General features: G+C 44.7%; 1 protein-coding gene across 3 annotated transcripts in view; it reads left to right on the top strand.

The window, feature by feature from the left end:
• Positions 1–25,001, top strand: part of LOC142589765 (uncharacterized) — a 34,498-nt gene extending 9,497 nt beyond the window's left edge. Inside the window, exons 1-6 of one of the 3 annotated variants that reach the window (XM_075701345.1) lie at positions 916–1,039; positions 1,227–1,394; positions 5,975–12,945; positions 16,414–16,532; positions 22,979–23,315; positions 24,716–25,001. In XM_075701345.1, coding sequence (XP_075557460.1) covers positions 12,619–12,945; positions 16,414–16,532; positions 22,979–23,315; positions 24,716–24,913 — 981 coding nt within the window. In that variant the 5' untranslated portion in view covers positions 916–1,039; positions 1,227–1,394; positions 5,975–12,618 and the 3' untranslated portion in view covers positions 24,914–25,001. The other 2 variants (XM_075701346.1, XM_075701344.1) reach the window with 2 other exon arrangements.
• The last annotated feature ends 577 nt before the right edge of the window (positions 25,002–25,578 follow it).

The following is a 25,578-nucleotide window of genomic DNA, read 5'->3' as shown; positions in this document are numbered from 1 at the left end:
ACGCCGCGGTTGTCTCCACTCTGTATGGAGCGGCGGGCGAGGAGGACATCGAGACACCCTAGCAGCCGCCGGAGAAGAACGCCCCGCCTCCCTTGCCTGACCGCCCTGCCTCGCACGCGACAGGAGAGGGCACGCCTCCTGGGCGCGTTCCTCGCTCGCGCACTCGAGATAGAACCGCGTTTGCCGGCTCTCCCTCACACGCTTTCACTCATATGGAACCTCACGGCGACGCCGACGGCATAAATGCGCCTGGAGTGACCATATAATTGCTATCGCAATAAAGCTTGTATGTAAACTATGCAAGACAATATACCATGAGCACAACCAATAAAAAGGAAATGTCAACTGCCAGTGCGCACAGCAACATCGTGCAGTACACTTGAACTCTCGATTCACCTACAAGTTGATTCACCCAGGCACACGTGAACTTGACTACTTCTGCGCCAGCAAGAACGTTTGCGCCCTAACACATAATGGAAAGCGAAGCTGCTTTGATTGAACCCAATGAAAATGCATCACAAAAGCCGGCCAAAGCGTCGGCAGATGGGACTATCGCTTGAGAGGCTCCTACTCAACTAATGGTTCGTACTTAGTGATTCAACTTGCTTAGTGCGGCGAAATTCTCTAATGTAACCGGGATGCACCCTGAAGCATGCTCAACGGCCTGCAGGATAGGCGCTTTTCTTCCTCCTATGTCGTGAAGTCCATAGTTCCACCCAGCGCACATGAATCATAGCCATGTCACTTCTCGTGGAACGTAACGTCCTCGTCGAAAACCCGGCACTCATTGTCCATCACAAAACCCGCTTTTCCGTGCACGTGTTTCGAGCTTAACAATGTTCTTCAACTCATTTCTTCCGCTGTCCGCAAGCTAAGGGCTTTCAACGCAACTGAAGCGAGCGGTAAGCGGTGTCATAGAGAAACCTGACCTTGAAGAATATGTTGTCATTGTCCTTACGGCGCAGACAACTTGAACTATTGTGTATGCTCGCGCGACCACCTCGACAATCGGAGCAGCTGCTGGACTACAGAGAGAGAGGTAGGTAGGTTAATACGTGATACACATTATCGAGACGCTGAGAATTCTCGCTACTCGCTTAAGCTCCGGGTACGTTTATGTAGGGTACGCGTTCGACAAGCTCCTGATCCTTAAAGCAGTCGACGTCGGCATTAACGACGGGCGGTCATGGGAGCGTCACACTTTTTGTTGCTGCTGTTGGCCACAGGACTGGCGCAAGCCGCATGGAACTCCCACAGCTCGCTTCCTTCCGTCAACCCATGGGCCACGCACAGCTTCCGCGATTGGTTGCGGTCTGCGTTACTCAACCGTCTCTGGAGTTTTTGGCCCCAGAAAAGCACGGGCGACGATCAGGAGAGCCTCTATCAAGATGACGGTAAGAAAGTTGTCCCGGGGAATATTTTTGATGCTGCCTTTTGTATATGTGTTGGTTGGAATGAGGCTGTTTTAATTTCCGGTAACGACAGTTCTCTGCTGGGGCAACTTCATGGCTCATTGTGTTGCCTCGTTACGTGTACTTCTGTATCAACCTCCACTGTATGACGAACCAGGACAGAGACATACTGCAATGAATTACGCATGTGTTCTTCTCTTTCCGTTATACTTTTTATTGTTTGTTTGTTTGTTTGTATGTTTATTTGCTTGCTTTCTTCTGCACCTCAAACATGGCATGAAGACGCAAGGCAACGGCCGAGAATCGGGCGATTAGACAAGGTGCAATAAAAATAAAATATTTAAACAAGAAGCGTAAAAATATGTAGGGAAAAAAATAATAGTGCGTAAATAACTTTATTATCGATAAGCTTCTCTCTTTCTCTCCAACTTCTCTCTCTCTCTCTGAAATGAGTTTCCATTTAAGTGTTCCTTGTGGGTGTGCTTGCACCGTCATATTATTACCCAGAAATTGGCCACTTTCTCTTGAGCAACCAGCGTACTCTTTTATAAATTTTAACTATTCTCAGGCTGTACTCTAATTCCTCGATCAATAAATAAGCAATAAAGCCAAGGGTCAAGCTTAGCTCCCATATTGTTTTCTCTTTATCAGCAGTTCAAGGTTTACAACGTCGATGTCAATCCTTTCAATACTGCCTTCAAGGTGCGCCTTCTCCGCAACTTTTCACAGTCCCAACGCTGTCTAAAACCACGAGTAAATTTAACCTCGCCTACGAATCAGACAATCAACTTATTTGGTCTATTTCACGAACAGGCAGAGCAGCGGCAAACAAAAGCTGTCGTTTGGCAGCTTGACGAGCCCGCTGTCCCATTTACAATAGTTCGCAGCAGCACAGACATTATTAGCAATCCCACTGAAATAAAAGCAAAATTAGAGATCTCGCAAAAATAATCATATTTAGAGATCACATCGGTTAAGCGAGAAGGTAGCAAATATAATTACTCAATGCAGAGAATAGTTTTACATCAAATTATGTTCTCATGTTTTAAAGTGTCAAGTGCTACTTGCTTCAAGCACAAGAAAACAAATGAGAATTAATAGAGTCATACTGATTCAGCAGACATGTGAACATGGCAGCACAAGTGCCAGATTCCCGGTTTTAAATGCTAGGTTGGTAACATCCATATTTCGCCTCTCCTTGTCTCATGTGTATTTTCTTTTCTTTTGTAAACACGAAATTGACGTCAAATACTTTACTTTTTAATTCGAATTGCACGCTTAATCTATAGTGGTATGGCTGTTCAATTCTAATGACAAGTGAGCTGATAAATAAATCAGCAGTTGCTGTCCCAAAATGGATATTATCAGCATGTCTAATGAGCCGTTTTTGCACTATATATATTCTTTGCTGGTTAGATAACGTCGTGGTATCCTAGACTAGTACATAGTAAGTTAAGTGAGTAAAACAAGGAATTATAGTCGAGTAATTTCCCCTGTGTGGAGAGAAGGTGTTTGAGGGGAACTGCCGTGCGAGCAGTCATTTCGATAGGAAGACTTACATGGCTATCCTAGTAAATATTTGCGGAAAAAGTCACGCCTGCGCAGTTCAAATGATCAACAAGTTCAGTGCTACTAAAGTTTAAGGCAATGCCTACGTGTGGACAGATTACTTTGTTCATCGGTCTAAAAATAGGCGCATTTGTTTTGCTCTCATTAGTTTCCATGCTGTTAGATAACGACCATACCGCTAATGTTTGTACTTTGGGATTACAGATGTCTATAAGGTTATGTATATTATTTCCAGAAAAAAAGTGCTGGTGTCATCGGCACATATTATAAACTGCGCACCACAATAAATGCGTGCCACATCATTAATATATCATAGACAAAAACAAATAAGCCGCCGACTTTACCACAATAATTTAATCTTTGTAAAATTTTATTTAATTAGGACTTCACACACCATGCATGTAGGAACATTAAGGAAAAGTGTTCCAAATTCCTTAAATTTAGGAACCATATTGCAAGCAGCCAACAAACAAAGACACCAAGGACAACATAGGGGAAATCACTTGTACTTTCTAATTAAAGAAATTAGAGCACCGCACGCGTAATGCGATGACGTGGGATCGTTCCCCACCTGCGGTAAGTTATTTTTCCATCCACGTCAATTCCCATTAATTTACCATTTCTTTAATTCAGTTAGTAAGTCCACGTAATTTTCCCTATGTTGTCCTTGGTGTCTTTGTTTTGTTGGCTCCTTATGATGTGATTAATCAAAATCGGGCCTCTCGGTTAACCCCCTTTCTTCTCATTCATTAAAGTTAGGAAGGGTGCCACAATTAACTACTTTTACCAAATTCGCTCTTACAACAAAGGCGAACATATTTTTTTAAGTGACTTGGGATAGCAGTTGGATGAGTAATTATGACACTGATACAGTTAATTTTTAACTGCAAGAGGGTATTGCGCTCTTGCAAGATTTGAAGCACGCCGTCGTATAACTCTATAAGGGGTTGCGGACATGTGGAAATCAGGCGCTCTTAAAGCCCAGCGTACTTAATTTCGGCCAGTTTCGGCCAGAGAACTGATACTAAACTGCCGGAGGGCTTCACTGCCAATCCCTCAGCAGACACCCATCAATCACGTCACCTGCTTACGCCTCAAAGCCGGGCGAGCATGAGGCGTGTCAGATCTAGACTCGGTTGGGACCCTCAGTTCCGGCTAGGCCAACAGACGAATACTGTGGAAAAGAGTCGTCGCATGACTAACCCGTCAACTCTGCGCAAATCTAGCACTCTTCTTGCAAATAAATCATAAATTCCTGCAAGGCTTACACGTATGGAATTTGACTCGGGATATGGAATGTTTCAGCAGCCTGCAATCTATACTGCCTACTAATTCAAATAAGTATAATGTCACCCACAATATATAAATTTAGCCTCTAATTATCTCATGCTATATTTTAATAAAAGTACGTATTAACATTGTTTGTCGAATGTTGGAAATGTCTGAATTTTTCTCGTTGTTTCCTATTGTTTTTAACGTCCTACTGGTATTCTTCCCGTCATGTGTGCGTATTACGTACCTTTCATGTTCCAATGTTCCTTACGCTACCGTGGGTCGTCAACGGCTGCACTGCAGTGGTTTTGCATTATTATCATTAACATCATCATGAGCCTATCTGTATGTCCACTGCAGGGCGAAGGTCTCTCACTGCAATCTCCAATTACTCCCCTCTTGCGCCAGCTGATTCAAACTTGCTCCATGAAAGTTTCCTAATTATATCACTCCACCTAGTTTTATGTCGTCCACGACTGCGCTTCCCTTCTCTTGGCCCCCATTCTGTCGCTCGAATAGTCCACCGGCTATGTATATATGGAATTTGACTCGGGATATATCAGGAATGTTTCAGCAGCCTACAATCTATATTGCCCACTAAATCAAATGAGTATAAGCGACCAGTAAAATATAAATTTAGCCTTTAGTTTTCCTCAAGCTATATTTTAATCAAAGTATGTATTTGTGACTATATGCCGATGTACACCGTGCATGTGCGCTGTCACTGTTTGGTATCAGTTTGCGTCTGCTTTATGGACCGCTACTGGCTGCTAATTTTTGCTCTGAGGCTCCTTTCCCAACTGACTGAGACGAATAAAAGCAGTGATCATACATACGAACGTTTGTTGGTTCAAATGAGGCTGTGCTGACCTGAAGCTCTGCGCGAAGGAATCCTCTGCAGCAGATGTCACCGTTGGACAAGACGGTCGGGAAGCTGAGCGCAGCTTTTCTGCAATAATGATAATGGCTAAGCATGACGTCTTACAGGGTCAAACGCTTCTAAACACTGCTCCGACAGTAACTAATAATTTCAGCTGTCCTTTATCTTGAAGGCAACAAAAATCCTGTTCTAAAACTACAAAAACCATCTTCTACGTAAAACGAACAGCCCCCCCTCCCCCCGCCTGTCACTTGCTGTCAGGTACTCTTAATTCATTCCTCATTGCTGAACAATTGTCGTCTTGTTCGTTGCGACCCAAATAGGTTGATGCGTGGCCAGCGTGAACACAGAATAAGGCCTACAGGCAGACAGTGGTTGCAGACAGTGGCAGACAGCTGCCGGGGAACTGCTTCTGCTGCACAGCAGCAGTCGCTTTACGTGCTGCCTCGCGCTAACATGTAACGTGATGCATTGTTGGAACACCCTCTGAGAAGCTTAAGCGAGACGCTTAAGTTTCCATCGCTTTCAATGCATCTCCCTATATGGGCGAAACTGCCTTTTTTTTTTCTTAAAAACGTAACAGAGACTTTCCCAACAAGTACACTTTACTTATGTTTGACAATAACTATCTGATCAATATAACTGTGTAGACACACCTTTTATAACTTTCCTTTGAAGTGAAATCATTCGAAGACCAGCGTTCCCCCCGCCCTGTTACCACTCTGTAGTCCTTTCCTTAAAAAGCGCTTAATAGTATTTAAAAAATGCCGCATTTGCAACTTCCTTAACATTTTTTTTCCCATAACTGCTCACCACGCGTTGTTTTCACAAACTTCTGCAGGAATGGACCACGTCCAATCAGGCGCGCCTACAACCACGGACAGCGTTCTGGATGGTGCCCACTTCGGCGGCGACTACGGGTTCCCACGCTACGGCGGTCAGTCCCGCATGAGCCGATACGGAATCGACTACGGAGACTATCACGAACGTCTGCATGGCTTTAGGGGACGCGACTATCGTAGGCCTTTCGCTCACTCTTTTGGCGTCCCAGGCTACGCGGAGTTCCCCGATGGCCTGACCTATCCAAGATGGACGCACCAGTTTTCCGGCCAGGAGCATCCGACCACCTTTGACCCCTACCGCGCGAACCCGTACTACCGGAATCCGTTCCACGCACAGCGTTTTGCTGCGCAGAACCCGTACTTTCGCATTTAAAGCTACCCCGCAGCCTCCTGGAGACGCGCTAAAATATATGATGCTATAGATTAGAGCAAACTTTGTACTTTGATATCCATCATTAAATGAAACGCTGGGCTGTTGTGCGCGTGTGAATTTCGCCCATCTTCGAATCCTGTCAAGGTGAAAAGAACGAAAGACAAAGACTGGGAGAATTCGGATACTCTCGCCCCGCTACACATTATATTACACCGACGACAAAGTATACACGCCCACAAGGGCACACGGAGGATCCAAGATCAAATCATGCCACTCATGCATTATACTTGTGGGTTGTGCAAGGTGACAGACGTTTGTCTTACACACAAAGCGGGGTCTTTATGCATGTTGTATGCTTCAACTAGTTCGCGAGTTATTTGGTTCTTACACGGAAACAGAACCTTGCTTTCCTGGAATTTCTCGCTCGAGTCAGTGCACAATCATCCAGCTTAGCAACAGATGAATCGCTGGCTGGTAGCACCAGCGTTTTTTTTTTCTACACATCTGTGCAGTGTGTTGGCAACGCTTCCGTCGCCCCTCGAAGCTAGAGAACCCACACAGTGAGAGCATGCATAAGAGCGTTCCCTTTAAAAGTGGACGGCAATAACGAGTCAGTGTTGAAAAACAATTGAAAAAAAGGAACTTCATTTTCCAGCCCCTGACGTTCCCACCTAAATGTTCAAATAACTTTATTCATAAATAAAGCATCGCCTTTTTTTTTGCTGCCTTTCTAGCGCGAAACTGAATAGGGAGGTGTTTGCATATATGTATTACAGAAAAATAGATGTTTCATTTTCAAATATGTAAATAAATGTTGATTCATTTGAGACTGATTGTAGCCCGTCTGCCGTAGTTAGATTTTACAGCTGGGAAAACTGGGTCCAGAGGAGCATATGCTCCCGGTGCATATTTTAGAGGAACCTTCTTCTATAGTCAAACAGCATAGTGCCAACAAAATGGAGATTGGCCGCATTTAAGCATATGACTGTCAGATACAGGCAGGAATAGTATTGGCGAAAATGTACAAATTCATGGAATTTCAGTTTGAATGTTAGTGAAAGACGAAGACTGTAATTGCAACACGCCTAGGAACAAATGCAGCAATATTATGGTTAGTAAGTTCACCTGCATTGTGAACAATTTGCAAGTATAAATGTAAAATTTTGGCTGTTTCTTTAACGAAACTTTAACAGATATGATCGCTTCAATTTCAGACATTATCTTGTGAGTAAATATCAGACACTCATTTAATAGAGATTGACATTTAGTTTTACGTTCTCTGTGCATATATTGAAAAAAATGCTAGCTTTCTTCCTATTCACTTTCAACCTACACTTATTTTCAAGATTCATTCAGGGATCCCTGAAAAGAAACTGAATTTCCGTGAAATATGGACACACAGTTTAGAATTTATTTTTGTAATTGTACTAGTGCGTACCATCAACACAACAATAAGCATATGTGCTATATCTATACGTTTGAGCTGCAAGGAAGTTTAGATTATCTTTCTGTAAAATCCGCATACTGTAGGCTGCCAGAGCCGACTGTACTCTTGTGCTTTTACTTGTATCTATATGGCTTTTTCTCACACTCCCGTTATTACGTACTATTACGTATTGATGCTCTTACTTTAATCATGTATGCACCAATTTCCCGTTTGCTGTAATTACATATCTTATTTTCCTCTTATAAGTGTTAACAGGAGGTCTCGCCCTTACAGTCATTGACCATGAGGCTTTTTCTGTATATATTTCATGCCTAAATGTACTTATATTGTGTACGCAGTAAATTTCAATTTCAGTATACCTTACCATTCGTGGCGTTATACACCCCACAGTTTCTTGTTATTCGGGGCATCTCGCATAAGATTTCTGATATGATTTCTACAATTGTTCCTAGTTTCTCAACACGTACATTCGTTGCTTCGCGAATAAAATGAAAAGAGAAACGTCCTACCACACCTATATCGCGAGAAAATAGAATCCACGGTCAATTCAAACCAGAGAACAGGGGACTCAGAAGCTAGGCTGATAATATGCAGTATCATTTAAGCTATCACAATGCGGGCCCGATTTTAAATATATTGAGAAAACGATAGTTTCTAAACCTGTCCCTGAGCAGTAGCCTGCTGAATTCAAGGTATGCGTTTTTTTTCGTTATTATTACGTTGTCATTTTTAAAAACTGGCGAGACACCGTTCCTTGCGCATTGTTGCAGGCGCTCTTGCAACCGAAGTAGAACGAATCTTTGTTTCTTCGACGGCTGGTGACCGATCGGCCAGAAACTGAAGCCCACTGTATGAACGCTACTGCACAATCGCGCGAAAATGCTGGAGCTTTTTCGCCAGCTTTATTTGTTTTTTTGCATAATCTCCTCTCGCATTACCGCACATAAATGTAGCGCGACTGAGCAATACTTCTACCTCGTGGGCTTACCGGGTCCCTCCATACTTCAATTTATATTCGTCGCAGTCACCAGACCACTTTTTTTTATCATCAGCTTCACCATAACAAACCGACGAAGTAAAACAAAACATTGAGCAGCATTGGCCTCGATGCAGTCCCTCGGCATCGAGCTTCTGCCCCCAGCGGCGAATCTTCTTTGTTCAACAGTTTTGTCTCTTGTGATTGTTCGTACCCTTTGTGGGGGATCGGCCGAGATTCGGGTGAAAATAGAAAAAGGCATTTAATACTGACTTTAAAACGACATACATATTGGCAGGAAATAAAGGAATGAAAAATAACGTAAAGTACCGAAAATTTAACAAGTGGCCTCCAAGCATACGTAATTAATTCGATGGCTGAGCAAGCATCTCTGGGGCTGTTTCTAAGAGAAGACACTCCCAAAGAAACACATTTCATCAATTTAGAACTTTACTCTAAGATTCCTAGACGTTACTTGTCAAATATGTTTCCTCCCGTGTGCGCAACGAGGCACGAATAAGCAAGAATGAACAGTAGTAGAGGGGATGTAACGGTCATTTTTGTTGTTCTGGTCGACATCGTCTATTAACAAATGCATGCACCCACGGGCCAAGGCTCACGGTGGAAACTGCACAAAATTACTTTTATGAGTCTGCTAACTTGATGAAGGGCCGGTGGGTGCGCGAACCACTCCGGTACCTCGTAGCCTTTCTTTATTTTCTTCAAAACGAACTTGGGAATAAAAACACAGTCTAGCAGAAAACCCAAAGCCCTACAACAAGTGAAGCTAACTTCGACACATGCATTTGAATTTCAGGCAAGTAAATGCAATAATCTAGTAAGGATATACGGTATAGTTGTGTTTCTCGAGCTCAATTCGCATTGATGGGGTGAGAACATTTTTTAGGTTACATTCCACGCCTGCTTTTGCCAAAACTATGTTTGAGGAAATATGCTTTCTTCGGTCGTAGTTGACAAATTGCCGCTTCGGTCTGGTAGCTGAAACAGTTGATCACTGTTTCATGTATTGATGCCATGTTTTTCTATGACATTCTCTCAAGAATTATCAATAAATAGTTATACCACCACAAACGTTTCATTTTTTGTCGTTTAGAAATCTAGGTGACCACTCCTCCCCTGCCCCCGTCCTCTGAACACGTTTATTTTACTCGGCCTGTATAGCCTTTGGCGCAGTAAAACGTGTGCCAGGGATGCTGAAACACTAGGAAGCTCTCAGTGGTTCTTTGCAAAATCTCGTGCTTATGTTTTGAGCTACGTAGGAGCATTTGCGCTTGGTAATTTATGCAAGGTTTTGTGAAGCAAGCCGACTCTGAAAGACATGGTGTCTACGCATGTATTTCGGAGGATCCTAGAGGCAATACTCTAGTAGACGAGGACGACATTGTGCCGATTCCATAGCAGAGGCTGTTCTTGAGAGAGCGGCTATACAAGCTGTGACCACGTGCTATGGTTGCAATAAATAAATTCAGAGGCGGAGAAATCAGTGAACTCTGATTTGTTTTAAGTATCGCCTGTGGTCTGCTTCACAACCTAGCGGCACCTAAGCGGAACCTGCGGGGTTGCTCTTCCGACTGGCCTCTGTTCATCCACTCGACACTCAACTCTTAAAGTTCGACGTCAACTTGAACGTTTCTTCACTTGACACTGATTCTCATAACTCGCTGGTAGGCGTGGCGTGGACACCACAGGAGGCACAAGGGAACGAAGACAGTTTTTTATTTTTTCCTTGCCGAACCATGCAAATAGCAGTGTGAATTTCTTGCATTGAATGATCAGTGCCATAAAATGTGATCTTGCTGTGAGATCTCAGCAAAATCGAAGCATCTGTACATGTAAAATTTAAAATATTTGAAATCTCGTATTAGGTTTTCACCAAGGCTTTGCATTGCGGCATGAATCCGGAAGACCTTCGTTGTTCCTTCAAAGCAACCTGTTGTGCGGTTAAGCTAGGCAGTGAGCAAACGACGCTCTGGCGCATCAGTTTATGTTCCATCTGCTAAACTTTGCTTGAGATTGAGCAGACAATGCTCGGACGCATCAATATTATACGTCATCTGCCGTAGTCTGCTCGAGATTGAGCAAGCACTGACGCATCAGTTTTATATGCTGTCTGCTAGGCCCCGCTTGAGATGAAGCCGACAACACTATGACCCATCAATCTCCTGTGTCATCAGCTACACTCTGCTCTAGATTGAACAGACAATGCTCTGGCGGATAAATTTTATATGCCATCTACCATAATCTGCGTTAGATTGAGCAGAGAATGCTATGATGCATCAACTGTACATTTTATTCAATAGGGTCTTCTCGGTACCGACCAGACAACTGTATGAGTCACTCTGAAGCATCAGTCTATTTTGCTGTTTGCGAAACACTCAGAAGATGGCGCTGTGACGCTGCTATGTACATAGGAATGCCGGGAAGTGGAGGCTTTCGGTTGGGACCTTATTCGGAGAACCAATGCACACAGAAGACGCGTTTGTAAAAATTGTTCAGCCTGTCACATTTACCTATTCCGTATAATGCAACAGCTTGTAGGGCATTGCTATTGCAAGACATTCAAAGGGTTTGTTATTGAAGCATAATTAGTCTCAACGTAGTTTTGAGTTAGTACCTAAAGATTTTAAAAGCGTCACTAGTTAGCAAATAAATTTGGAGAAATTACTAGTGTGTGTGCACTACTTCTTCGTGAGACTCACACGTTCGTTATGTTCGTTTACTTCTGATATACAGAAGCAAACCATTATTCAAGATGTATTCAAGTCACAGCGTCCGCCGGAAAACTTCCATGAATGGTGGCGTCAGGTTTCCTTATAGGTAGTACTGTAGCAATTCCCTCCCGTCTTGATCCGGTAGCTCCTCGACGTGGAACTTTAACTTTCTTGGACAACAGCCCGCTTTTCAACATCTGTAAGCTCGTGTCTCTCCCAGTCTTAATACAGCGGATACTCAACAGTCACCAATCTCATACCACCTTTAAATTGCCGGTTATAGGTAATATTGTTGCACGAATACAGCTAACATTGCAGTAACGAACGAATAAAAATAAAATTTTATTTTGATTTAAATAAATTCTTATTTTGGCCTAATTTTGATTTTGACCTAAGTTGGCGCATCTCGCCAACTTCGGTCGCTTACGATTTGCAGCTGTGTTTATGGGCAAAATGGGAGCAATTGTCAGCATTCGTACGCACCGACGCGCCGCGAATATCGTTTGCGGAGGCCACGCGCGGATTTTCCGGCAGCGCACTAGGTAGCGCAGCGTTCACAGAAGCCGCTAGGGAGGATCCCAACTGCCGCACGACGCGTTTCTCAGCGCATGCGCCGAGGCGCCATGCATTTCGGAGTCCCCGCGCAGGCTTTGCGGCGCTGCTGCTAGATGGCGCTAGAGTGTTCGCAGGGAAGCCGGAAGGATGACGCCTCTACGCCAGGCGTTTCGACTGGGTCAATACATTGTGTCTCTATACAGCTTCAGTGCTAATCGCATCCCCGTGGACAGTCATCGTGAACTGGCCTTCTGCCTAATACTTTAAATTTCATTTTAAAGGTAAAGTTCGGTCGTTGTTAAATCGCCCGTTGCTGGTATGTGCCGCAGTCTAGGAATCGTCGTCGTTGTTATCAGCCGCATTCGAATGGCGCCGCATAGGAGGGGCGCGGGTGCGTATCTTTAGGCCTACGAAAGAAGAAGTGCCCGAGCCGTGCGCGTGGCACTGCGAAGCCTGCTCTTCCGCGTAGCGTTGAAGACTACAGTTAGTCGGGTCATCTGCGCATCGTGGGCCCTCCGCGAGACGGTCGTTTGAAACGCGCACTGAGCCAGGTTGCCACCATGACGGTCTGGGACGATGACGCGTTCCACAACGTCCTCTCCTTCGCGCTGTTCACCATCTGCGTCGCACTGGTCGCCGTGCTCGTGTGGGTGCTGCTGCGCCGGTTGCGTCGGGACCGACAGATGCGTGACCAGGAGACCATGACGGTCGAGCCGAGCGCCAAGCCGGGCAGCATGGCCGACTCGGTGTCGGGCACGGGCGCCAGCCACAAGGGAAGCGTGCTGCAGGTACCCGGCGCGGACGCGCATGACGCCATCAAGGGCCACAAGGGGTCGAGCGTCGGGGAAGGGCCGCGGCTGGCCGATTCCCAAGCGCCGACCACGACTGTAAGTCAGACTGCGCGAACGCGTTTGCGAAGCCCTTAATGACAAATACAGTGCCACCTAGTTCTCTTGTGACAAAGAAATGGAAAGTAAAGCTTTTTTAAATATTTAACGTTATCTTAGAGTTCGCGTGCTGCGCATTCCGATGCATTCACTCTGCATGCCCACAAGAAACACTATAATTTTCAATACCGTTCCCTTCGCACGCTTTTGTTCAGAGCTATTGTGCTGACACACGAGCTACATTAGTGCCATTGCAGTCAGCGCTGCCATGTTGTCCCGGGTGCGACGGCGCTTGCGCGCCTTGCCCGCCGTGCCTTTCAGATCACGTGGCCTGGAGCCGGTAACGTGGGGTACCGGGGCGTAGTGGGGACATGCAAGAGCGGGCCGAGAAGGCTGGTGGCTTCGTGCGGGCTGCGTTGCCGCGCGCCCAGTGTTGCAGGTCGGGGTCTTACAAAGTTTTGGAGGCGCGACATAGTTGAGGATGGGAAGGGAGCCGCAATACGTAACGTCCGCGTTGCGACATGAACGCATGCCTCCCCGGTGCCGAAACCTTTGATCTCTCCAGCGTTATGAGCGCAAGTGTTCGCAGTCCTTGAGTGAACTCTGTTCACGTGTTGTTTAGAACGTGTCACACCACGCTTATTTAGTTAGCAAGCGAACAAACGTTTTCTGTAATCTATACGGCTCATAAAATTCCGAGACTCACTTCCTGTATATCCCAACTCTCAGAAAAGTCGTTATAGAAGTTTTCTTGAATCCACTGAGTTTTATAGACTTCAATCGACTTTCTGTTGAAGTGCGATAGTGCAATACATGATATTTTGTCAGAAAATACTTTGCTATTGATGTCACTTCTTCGCCGTTTTGGTGAAACAACGCCAATTTCATGTGTTATATACAATCTTTGCAATAAATAATAATTTCCTCTAAATAATGCCAATATGAGCCTTCAAGTTACGTAGTCTTTGTTGTTTTTTACGCTGAATCGCACCGCTTGCACATGTTCATGCAGGTGTCAAAATGTGCACTTTACTAAATGCTACTGTTTTTAGAGTTCGGATACACGAAATCACGAAAGGTACCTAAATGCGGCGCGAGCAGGTGCACATCCACGAACAAACTGCCAATGCTGTCTCTGCTCTTAGACTGTAGTACAAGGTTGAAAACCCGAAAACGTCAGTCGATAAGTCATATAAGTATTTCAAAAGTTGCCCGATCTTCTTGCCTTTGCTCGATCGCGTTTTGGCTTGTTGCGAGTTCTTTAATGTGACTGCGACTACGGCAGGCTGTGGAATGAACACCTTCCTACTCGACTAACTAGCATGCAACGTTGCAATGGCACCCAGTGAGAGCAGTACGACTCAATACGCATAATGGATGTCCGAGATCTTCAATCTGAAGCAGCACGCCACACCGACGATTTCAGAGGTGATTTCGCCACCAGGTTTACCAATATGTGCAGGTCCTTGCAAGCTATGGAATGAGCTTTGTGGTAAAATGTCCACTTCAGCGTATTCAAGCTAGCGTTGCAATGCTGGTAAACGCGAGCTTTTTTTTTCTTTTTTTTTCCTTTGAGTATGATTTAATACACGCAGCCATACTCCTCAAAACGTGAGTAATCATGAAATAGATAGGCATTCGTTGTAAAAACGTTTCAGCAGAGCCTTTTAAGCTAAAGCAACGCTTACGTTCAATACGGAAAATTAAACCAATCAGGCGATGCAATTTCAGTGCACTGTTAAGCGAAAACCTTTAGCTTCAGCGCATCCGAGTGTCACTGCCCTTTCGATCATTTTAGTTCCCAATGAACATGCGAGACGTAAAACCCATCTGCGCCTTGATAAACAGTTGACGAACAAGGAAGCCACAGCCTGCAGGTACAATTGCCACAAGAAGACTTCAGTACCTCATGGCTTGGCGAATGCAAGTCCCCTTGTCAAGCCATTGGCTGCAAGCTGTATCTTCGCTAGTTCGCTCACTCCTGATCACTTCAACCAGCAATGTTCCCGTGACGCATTGTATGTGTTCCAATACTTGCCGCAGATGGCTAAACAGACAGCTCAGCGAATATCAGCTATGCTGAGTTTGGTTGCAGTTATGACGAAGCCAGCAAAAGAGCCGGCTTCATGAGAACAGCAGTGAAGTACAATGTGATGTAGCTTACCTTAGCTGTCACAAAAGATGGCGACTGAGCATAATGCTTGGACACTCGTAAAGAAAGTCGTCTGCGCACAGGAAAACGTAGCCAGGATTAAGTGTTTAATGCCAGGTACACTGCTTGTTTTCATAATTTTTTTCGCAGGAGAAGGACTAAGACACAATGATATGTGCTTTTCTTAGCTTTTTTTTCTTCTCGAAGCGAGGAAGCATCAAGTGGCAGAGACGTTTTCCCAATGTTCTCCATTACATGGGCACGAAGTTGTCTTCTTATAGCCGTCAAATAATATTTTATTCTGTGCTGGCCAAAATTGGAGCACATGCTTTGTCTTGAAGATCTGCATCGCGTATTGCATGCCGCACTCTAAAGGAATCGGTGTAAAGCCAAGCTGACCCGGTCTTGCAATTTCTTCCACAACATGTCGATACACTTTACTCAAGCACATATACTGCCTTAGTTAATGCTACCATGTGCAATTAAATGCAACAATGATGCGTTAATTTGACGCGCGCGACTAACGTAACACGGCATAAGATTCGGTAACATCTTGAACTCGCAAAGAAACTGACATGAGTGCCACTTGTGAATCAGCAGTCGCGACTAGTTGTCTGTTGTGGCAATCCCGTAGATCGAAAGCGTTTCCTGCCACCCAAATATGCACGAATCTTTGCCGAAAATATTTCAATATGTTTCTATAGCACCCTGCTCTCAAATAAACACAGGCATATTCCTTTCTTCAAGATACTCACCGGACAACTGCCACCAACGTCAGCGCATATGCATAGTTTGAAGAATACCACGTAGTTCACAGTTGCTGAACTTTACGGCTTGTCCTTGTTACTGATTGTGCACTTTGTTGAGTTTGCCTTTCTTTTCGTAATGTTAAGGCTTAATGTCCTGTATACGACACGTCTTCGCAGGTATTGTTAAATCACTCTTGAAAACAAAACGTTTAGGTTAGAAATTGTCACGCCATTCACTTATAATCAGCCTTTTCAAGACAAGGGTGTGGGTGTCAGATCAACAAGCGCAGCCTACTTTATGCAGTTTTGACCCGTCGAATTTGGGCGCATCTCGTTTTGACAGTGTATATATACCTCAGAAAATCATTGTTCATTCTAAACCCGCTTTCGTGCAAAGGAGCCTGCACAGTTAGAAGGCCCACAAGTGGACAAAAGCTGAAGTCGAATTCCCGTGCCCTGTGTGCCGAGCGCTTCAAGAGCGGCGCGAGAGAAATCGTAAGCAATGTTAAAATTCCATTCAACGGTATTCTAACCGTTATCGTGCTACCGAATTTGTGTTTCTCGAAGGCTGCCACAGAAACCGACCTGTCCTCACCACCAGGCGGGGCGGAACGAAACCACAAAGCCAAATCCGAATCCAAGGAGCAGTCGGCCGCGCCTTGTGCATCTTCACCCGGCGATTCCAGGTAACTTCTTGTATGACCCTGCACATTTCGCGTTGTAGCACACGATGCCGTATCTTTGCACGGCACTATAATCTCAGACTACTTTCTGTTCTATTTTGAACTTCTTGCAGCGCCAAACAATCACGGACAAGGCAAGAAGGCGGCACAACCTCGCACTGAACTTTCAACTAGGTTTTAGTGCGACAGTGTTAAGGGCCCCGTGTCGCCGAAAATCCGCTGTCGCGTCGGCGGCGTTGTCTGTTACAGAAAATTTACGTATATATTTAGGTATATGTATATGCCAAGCCTTGCTATAGAACACGCGATATATTCGGGTTATATTTCGACATTTCCATCCCTAAAGTTGCTCTTACATTCCTCCACCGATGTTGAGTAGCACACCTTTCTTTCCAATTCTACGCCCTCTCTGCTAACGCACACTCGGTCGTTGCCTCATCCACGCGACTTTACCGTGTCTCCTTTAGATAGAACCGCAACTGCATATAGTGTGCCGAGGAGAGCATACGTGGCCTTGAAAAAGACGAGTTCACTTGTCGAAATGTTGGCTCCAGCTTTTACCTAGTTCTCGTTTCGCTCATTCTCATCAAGGTTATTCCTCGAAATTTTGAAAGTGACAGCTCACAAACAAATGTCGTAAAAGAAAACATCGACAGCGCATGCTTTTATGTAAATCTTTTCAGACTTAAAAGTGCGAAACTAACAAAAACCAGAAAACAATGTTGTGTTTTTGGCACGCCTGTGTACAACCTCCGGGATCGGCCCACGCAAGAGGCCGTGTTTCTGCCAGAAAGCACGCCTTCATGCATAGCTTTCACCGCGAGCGTTTCCCAGTAAACCTTAGGGTTACATAAGCTGCAGTTGGCCGAAAGCGTGAGGAGCAGCCAGGGGTCTCTGAATGTTATCGCGTTCCACACTCAAAGGCAACGCTTAAGCGCCCTCCAATCTTTTTTTTTTTTGCAAGTACATGATATACTAGATTCTTTTTTGAAAAATTGACATAATTATAGGAAGCTGCCTTTGGCAGACAGTACAATAATTATCCTTGAACAGGATTGCTACAAAAGGCAGGCATTACTTGCACAATAAATGGAAATGCATAAATAAATTAAGAAAAATCCCTAATCAAAGTTTTCAGCCCTTCTTTAAGGCACACATTAAAATTTACGAACTGCAGCCGTTGTGTTTCCAAGGCATATTCACTTGCAACTAATTTTGAGATTGGCACCGCTTTCAAGATGTACATCCTAAAACTATCTGTAAAAATGCAATGTTGTCCCGCTTACTTTTTAAACAAAACACCGTTTATGCCCTGAAGCTCAAATGTAACTGGACTGCCAATGCATCTCATCGCAGACTATGGGGAATGAATATCTCGCAACGTGTTTCATGCCGAAAATTCGTTTCAAGTGGATACACCTTCCGAACTCGCCGGCTACAATTCGTAAATTGCCCTATATGCCGTAATTTAATTAGTTAAAAAGGCTCATGCATTTCAATTTCTGGTGCAGGTAATTTCGGCCTCTTTGTTTAATCCAGCTCAGGGACCAGCATTGCGCATCTGCCACAGGCGATTTTTGTAAAGATTCTGTATAGTCCCAAAAAAAACACCCAGTATATATCGGATATAGATGAGCAACCTCAGTTCAGCAGCCGTGCGCGCCACCTTCTTGGTTCGTCTGCCCTTTCTTTGCGCTGCAAAACGTTCAAAATTATCAAAGTCAACTAACCCACAGTCCCGTCTTCCCGACGGTTTCTGTGTCAGCCAAGGTGACTCTGCAGGAGAAGATTCTCTGCATGCCGTACTGTACCATGTAGCCCGGCACTGTTTGACAGCCGTTTATTGCCTCGTAGATTCCTACAAAACAAATGGGGCAATTTCACGCGAACTGCCAGGCATTGAAAGCAATAGCAAGGTCGGGCGCTGCCTTGAACCTCTTCAGACGGTGTTGACTACGTCGCCGCGAAATGTTGGCATGACGCAGCTTGCGGACCAACTATTGTTACGCCGCGGAAACAAGCGCCTTGGAAGCTATTATGGTCTTAACTACACGTACGCCTGCCGGCGCGCGAAAGCCCGCGCCAGTGCCCCTTGCGTCAGCCGCGCCTCGCGAGGAATGGCGGTTTGAACGTACAAGAGACGCGCGCCAGCAGCGCCCGCTCATATGGCTCATCCTAGTTGTTTTGACAGGCATCGTTTTCATTTCATTTATTATACCCCGAAGGCCTGTCAAGGCTCTACAGAGGGGAGTGGATTACAGCTAATATCAGAAGTATTACATGAGAAGAAAACACGACATAAAACGTACAATTTGACAAATAATTCGGTACGAATGCAACGAGTAGGGGAAAGAAGAAGCTATTACAAAAAAGTACAAGATATACAAGCACATGAAACCACATTCTAGAAAGCAATGTTGTCTAAGGCATCACGAAGCAAGGAACTATCGCGGAGGGATACAATGTTTGCGCGAAGGTGGTTCCACTCTAGCGACGTCCGAGGTACGAATGAATGGGAAAATCCATTTGTGCTGCAAGAAGGGACTTGAACCTTGTAAGGATGTTCGATGCGACGGGATGCATAGCGTGAAGAATGAATGAATGCTTCACGCAACGTTGTTTGGTGAAAAATATTGCGAAATAATAATGAACAGGAAATTTTATGCCGAACTGGGAGAGATGGAAGAGAAAGCCTAGTTTTCCTGGCTGTTAGCTGGCAGTTCTGTTTTAAACTGAAGAAAAAAATGAGAAGTGTTATTCTGAACTAATTCTAATGTGTTAATTAACTTCATCTGCCATGGAGCAACAAATGGCAGATGAGGTTAAATTTTAGCAAAACTGTCTCGATGTAATTCACTAACAAGAAAAATCCTTTTCGTTTTTCGTACACTAACAACACACATCAACTAACGCGCATAAACGAGTTTAAGTACCTAGGTGTAACATTCTGTTCAAACTTGAATTGGTCTAGGCATATAGATTTAACTTGCTCCAAGGCACTCAGGAAACTCGGGTTCTTAAAACGTACATTAAAAGATGCAACCAAAAACTGTAAGCTGACGGCGTACAAATCTTTAGTAAGGCCTGTACTTGAATATGCCTCGGCGGTCTGGTCGCCTCACTCCGCCAAAGATATTATTAAACTTGAAAATGTGCAGAAAAAAGCAATAAGATTTATATATAAGCGTCACGACCGTCACTTCTCTCCCACAGTTCACGCCCGCACGTTATCACTTGACACACTTGAACACAGACGAACATGTGATCGCATTATCCTACTTCACAGGATTATCAACAAGCGTATTTATGTTGACGCCCCCTTCTCTTTCGCCAGTTCTTCAGCACGTGTCACGCGCTCTTCCAACCCGCTTAACATCGTGCCGTTTATGCCGCTTTTAGATAGCTACAAATTTTCATTTTTTTTCCTTTCACAGTTGAATTGTGGAACGACTTAGATGGCACGTTACGTGAAATGTCTGTTGATAATTTTGTGCGAGAATTGCCAAATCATGTATCTTTTTCATGACACTGTACTGTTTCCTCGTAAAGCATTACACTCGCATTTGTAATCATGCACTTTCCTAATATTGTTTATGTATAATCTTCTGTACCACTCCTGCAATGTCCGAATTCATGGGATAGCAGTATTTGTAAATAAAATAAATAAATGTTATTAGGGTCCAAGACTGATGTAGCATATTCTAATTTCGGGCGCATTAATGTTTTATAAAGCAACCATTCCAAAGACCATGGAGCCATAAAAGAAGTTTCACCTTAATTAATGAAGAGCGCGATTAGCATTGTTCACTATATTACTAATCTATGTTGCCCAAATAAGGTTGAATGTGACATGAATTCCTAATTACTTGTAAGCGTTTAGCTGTTCTGAAGGAAGGTTATTTAAATAGCATACCTGAGAGGAATTAGGTGTCCTAGATACATGCATAGCTTTACACTTGTTAACATTTAATTCTATTAGCCATATATTGCGCCAGGTAGATATTATAGCTAGGTCACATTGAAGACGGTTAGTATTACAATCTGTAGTATTACCTATAAAGATAAGACAATCATCAGCAAAGAGATGAATGTTAGAAGTTACTTGAAAAGTAAGGTCGGTAATATATATTAAGAACAACAAAGGGCCGAGAACTGATCGTTAGGGCACTCCGCAGGCAACAAAGCACATCGGTGAATTGTAGCCGTTAGTAGTAACGTCTTGTGACCGATTAAAAATAAAACATTTGATCCATTCGAAAAGATTAGCATCATGCAATATTTATATGGGTTTTTTTGTGGATGACATTTTGTGACAGACTTAATCGAATGCTTTAGAGAAGTCTCAAAAATTTCAGTCAGCGCATGATGAAGATTCAAGAATTCGATGCAATTGATCACTGAAAGATACGAGTTGAGTCTCACATGAGTATGATTTCTTAAAGCTATCTTGTGTAGTTAAAAAAAAATACGTTATCTTCAAGAAAATCAAAAAGGTTTTGAATACGATGTGTTGTAGCAGTTTGCAGCAAGTACTGGTAAGTGAGATGTAGTGATAGTTGAGAAGTTGTTGTTACCAGATTTGTGGAGCGGAACCACCTTCCTAGCCTTCCAATGAAGAGGTACAGAATCGGTGTTGAGTGACTGTTGAAGAATTTTGGTTAGTATAATGAAGCTGTTAGCAGAAGTGTTTTTTTAAGAACTTAGTGTTAATTGAGTTGAAGCCAGGTGAAGAATTCTAGTCGAGTTTATCAATAATTTTACCAACACCGGATGTATCGTGTATCAGTAGGAACATGGCTGAATAATCATAGTTACGTAACTCAGGAAGTTGAGTTATTTTGTACTCTGTTATTGACAGTGCTTTGAAATGCTGAATTATTGATAAACAAGACTGTTTTATTTCATGAGTCGTTATATCAGCTCAAAACGTAAAGACTCACATTTTCGCATGACATAAATCTGCCGGACTGGGTGTTGATTGTGCCTCGCCGTACATCCGTAGCCACACGAATGACAATGTCAGGAAGCCAAGCACCGATATCTATCTGGAGCTGCCGGGCTGGCGCCGCGCTAGGACGCGTATCATCTGTCCCGCATCTTAAAAATTATGGGGTTTTACGTGCCAAAACCACTTTCTGATTATGAGGCACGCCTTAGTGGAGGACTCCGGAAATTTTGACCACTGGGGGTTCTTTAACGTGCACCTAAATCTAAGTACACGGGTGTTTTCGCATTTCGCCCCCATCGAAATGTGGCCGCCGTGGCCGGGATTCGATCCCGCGACCTCGTGCTCAGCATGTCCCGCATCTTCTGCGCATGCGTAGATGCGCCGGCGCGAGCTTCCCGCGCGCCGGCAGGCGTGGCTGCAGTTTGGTCTTTTCAGTTTGTACGTGGGCCTTCTCAAGCATACGTGTGCTTTGGCAGAGCTTTGCTTGCATCGCCAATACCGGGACGGCGCTGCCGCTCCAGCGGTGCTTCGAATGCATGTTCATAGAATTGCTAACTCTAGTCTCTACGCGAGCAACAAGTATGCCGTCTCAATCACCATGGGAATGATTTGCACTGCATGGCCTTACCTGAAATCCGCCTTTTGGTCTTCAGACAACTTTATGGCTTTGATAATTAGTCATTTCCAAAACCAAATATGGCTCAATAAGTGCCCCAACGCGCAATGACTATGCATGTGGCCGGAGGGGGCTAGTTGACCTTCTGTACTTGTAAAACTACGAGCGCTTGAAAATTCACAACGATAGAGCCCAATACTTAACGTCAAAAGAACGTTTAAAGCCACAAGCGCGAAGATCATGCACAAACCATCATTTGTTTGGCACCGGAACGATGGCGAGAGCTGGTATTCGCTGTAGTAAATTTTTTGTAGGAAACAGTTTTGAGTCGCATTCGTGTAGCAGGGTAGGTTGCCACGCGCGAGTGTTTCACTTTTGCCAGAAAGCCGGAGAACAAACCACCAGTCATATATAAATTGAATACCTAGCTAAGAGAGGGAGGGAGAGGGGGTTGCGCCTGTAACTAATGTAGCAAGTAAGGTGTTAGCTTCATATTGCCCAGGTGACACTGATGCGAATTAGAGACTATATTCCGTAGCGCTGCAAACCTTGCTCTTCGCCTCCGTAGCTTTCCCTTCGCTGCCACGGAAAATTTTTCTTCGAGTACATAGTAAATATCTGCCTCATCGAGTCCGCGCCACCACGACAATTCGAACGCTTGACAATCTTTCATGCGGTGCCGCAAAACAAAAGCAGAACTTTTCATGAATATAGCAGTTCTTGTTAGTCTTGGTAATGGTACACAACACGATGACGCGTAAAAGTGGGCCACGACACCGGCGTCTGCGTCGTCGTCGATTCTTACGTGTCCTGTCTTGTGCCATTTCTGCCAAGAACTTCTCCCTCTCAACGAAGTTAGAACAGAAGTGGCTCGTTTGCATGCAGGCAGACGAGCGTTCTCACGGGCAAGTCCAAGAAGCAACGCCACTCCGAGACGAAAAAGTCGCCGGAGAACGACAAGGCTGAGAAAGAGGACGGCAAGGGAGGGAGGAGCAGCGCCGCCTCAAAGACCGGCTCGAAAGCTGGCTCGAAAGCCGGCTCGAAGCCGTCGTCGAGGCGTGGCTCGGTGCAGCACTCGCAAGCGTCGGCCAGCGGCAAAGCGGTGGACAAGAGCGCGTCGGTGCCCGCGGTTGCTGCGCTCTTGATCCGGCGGCCGTCCAGCAGCTCCAAAAGCTCGCAGCGCTCGAACCGCTCGACGCGCTACGTGCACGAAACGCCCAAGGTGATTGATCAATTGCGTTTGATTGATTGATTGATTGATTGATTGATTGATTGATTGATTGATTGATTGATTGATTGATTGATTGATTGATTGATTGATTGATTCGTTGATTCATTCATTCATTGATTCATTCATTCATTCTTTCATTCACTTCGTTCATCGAAATATTGACTATGCTCAAAATGTGCTATTTCGGCTTTGACAAAAGTCCATGTTTTATTAGGAAAAACAACAGACTGGTAGATGAATTGATTCATCCATTCATTGATCATTGATTGGCTGAGCCTTATGGTATATCTCTCTTGGCGATGAAAAAAGTCGCTTCTCTACGAGAAAATGGAAAGAGTAATTGATTATCATAACGGGTGATTGATTCATCGGTCTCTTTTCATTTATTGCTTAATTGGATTGTTATTTGATTGACTGGGATTCTAATGTGCTGACTTGGCCGTGAGAAAAATTAGCTCTGTATGAGAAAGGAGGGCAGCGCCTGTCTGTTCCCGTCCTTTTTTTATCTGTTCTTGCTCTAGCGTCGTCTGTTGCCAATTAATGATGAATACTCGCAAGTAGCCTAAGCGTCTGCTTGACTGGACAATGTTTCAGTGCATCGCTTGCACATAACACTCACGAAAGACTCTTTAGACAGTAGCATCGATAGTCTAGTCATTCGTCTAAAATTTTAAGAGATTGTTTATAGGCATACACATGTACTGGCTTATGGAATCCATTGACCGAAGACTTTGCAACCTTGGCCGACTTCGGTCTGCAAACAGCCTATAGATTACGAGTCGACGACAAGAAATATATTTATATATACCACATGTCTCACATATACTGCAGAAACATACTAAACACCCTATCGATTACAGGCTGCTGTCACAGGGCAACAATTCTGGCACTGTGTGCTATTCGTGATGTTCGTCAAACTCTGCCATGTTAATCAAATTCTGTTACGCGGCAATTTATTCCAATCACAGAAGCCGTAGCAGTCTTCTGGCCCAACCAGGACCGACCGGGTTTTACATTCGACTATATTGGGCAAGGCTGGAACTCACTGACTCAGGAAATTTTCGCAGCTGAGAATTTTCCTACGACACTGGAAAATTACCTGTTTGGTGTTTAGTGTTCAAACGTATTGTACTCTTATTGTTGTTGTTTCACAGACAGGCTGTTCCTTTTAGCGCATTGATTAATGTTTAAAGCAACGAATGCAAGTTTTCTTGTTCTTGCTGCTACGGTTTACTTTATGTTTCTTTTGCCCCTCCAGCTTGGACCAAAATGTTGGTCCGCGGTATTGTTAAATAAATAAATAAATATGGCTGAATTCAACAATGTGCGGAATGGCATCCACGGCTTCGTAAAGATAAGCTCACTGTTCCCCCCCTTCTCTTTCTGGACAGGTTCCGCCGCCCCTGGACATCTTCTCCAGGGAGCACTCGTCGATGGCCGAGTCACCGCCATCCAACCCAATCCAAAGCCCGCCGAAGGCTGCCGCGGCAGCGGCCGAGCCCGCCAAGTCTCCCGAGGCGCCTCAAGGCTCTTCCAAGGCGGAAGCGCCCGAGAAACCTCCCACGGAGGCCGCGACTGAGGGCCACTGAACGCCGCCGTCAATCTCGTTCTCGCTCATTCGAGCGGCTATTTCATAACACGCGTTTTGTGCAATTAAAGCGCGTGATTTTTACCTTACCTTATCTTTGTAACACTGCAAATAATAGCGGGACATTAGCATCTTTGGTAATGCGCGCTATTATATATATATATATATATATATATATATATATATATATATATATATATATATATATATTCTAAAGGTGTTTATTTGGCAGAGCTCGGGAGCAGCGCAACGTCGACGGGCAGGGCAGTCACAGCTTCCAAGCACGAGAGCCGTTGCTGAGCAGGAGCGCTCGACCCACTAGCGTTTAGAGCCAGTAGCGCTGAACCCACTAGCGTCTCTTCTACAATCTCTTCGCTACAACCACCCCCCGGGAGCGAGAAGGGAGCCGTCCGGCGACCTAAGAGCTCGTCACTATGAGCGGGTCGTAGTAAGGCTTTAAACGGTCGACATGGACAATGTCTCGTCCACGGCGGCGCATGTCTTCAGATGGCTCAACTGGTTCGATGACATAGTTTACAGGAGATGCGCGTTCGAGAACACGATAAGGGCCTTCATACTTAGGGACCAGTTTTGATGAGAGGCCATGAGCAGTTAAAGGGACTGAGAGCCACACGAGCGCTCCCGGATCGAAGGTGACCGTGGCAG

Source organism: Dermacentor variabilis, chromosome 8, assembly GCF_050947875.1.
Source record: "Dermacentor variabilis isolate Ectoservices chromosome 8, ASM5094787v1, whole genome shotgun sequence".
In the NCBI taxonomy this organism is placed as follows: Eukaryota; Metazoa; Arthropoda; class Arachnida; order Ixodida; family Ixodidae; genus Dermacentor; species Dermacentor variabilis.
Note: the sequence above shows the minus strand (reverse complement) of the source record. Positions and strands in the feature narration are given on the sequence as shown.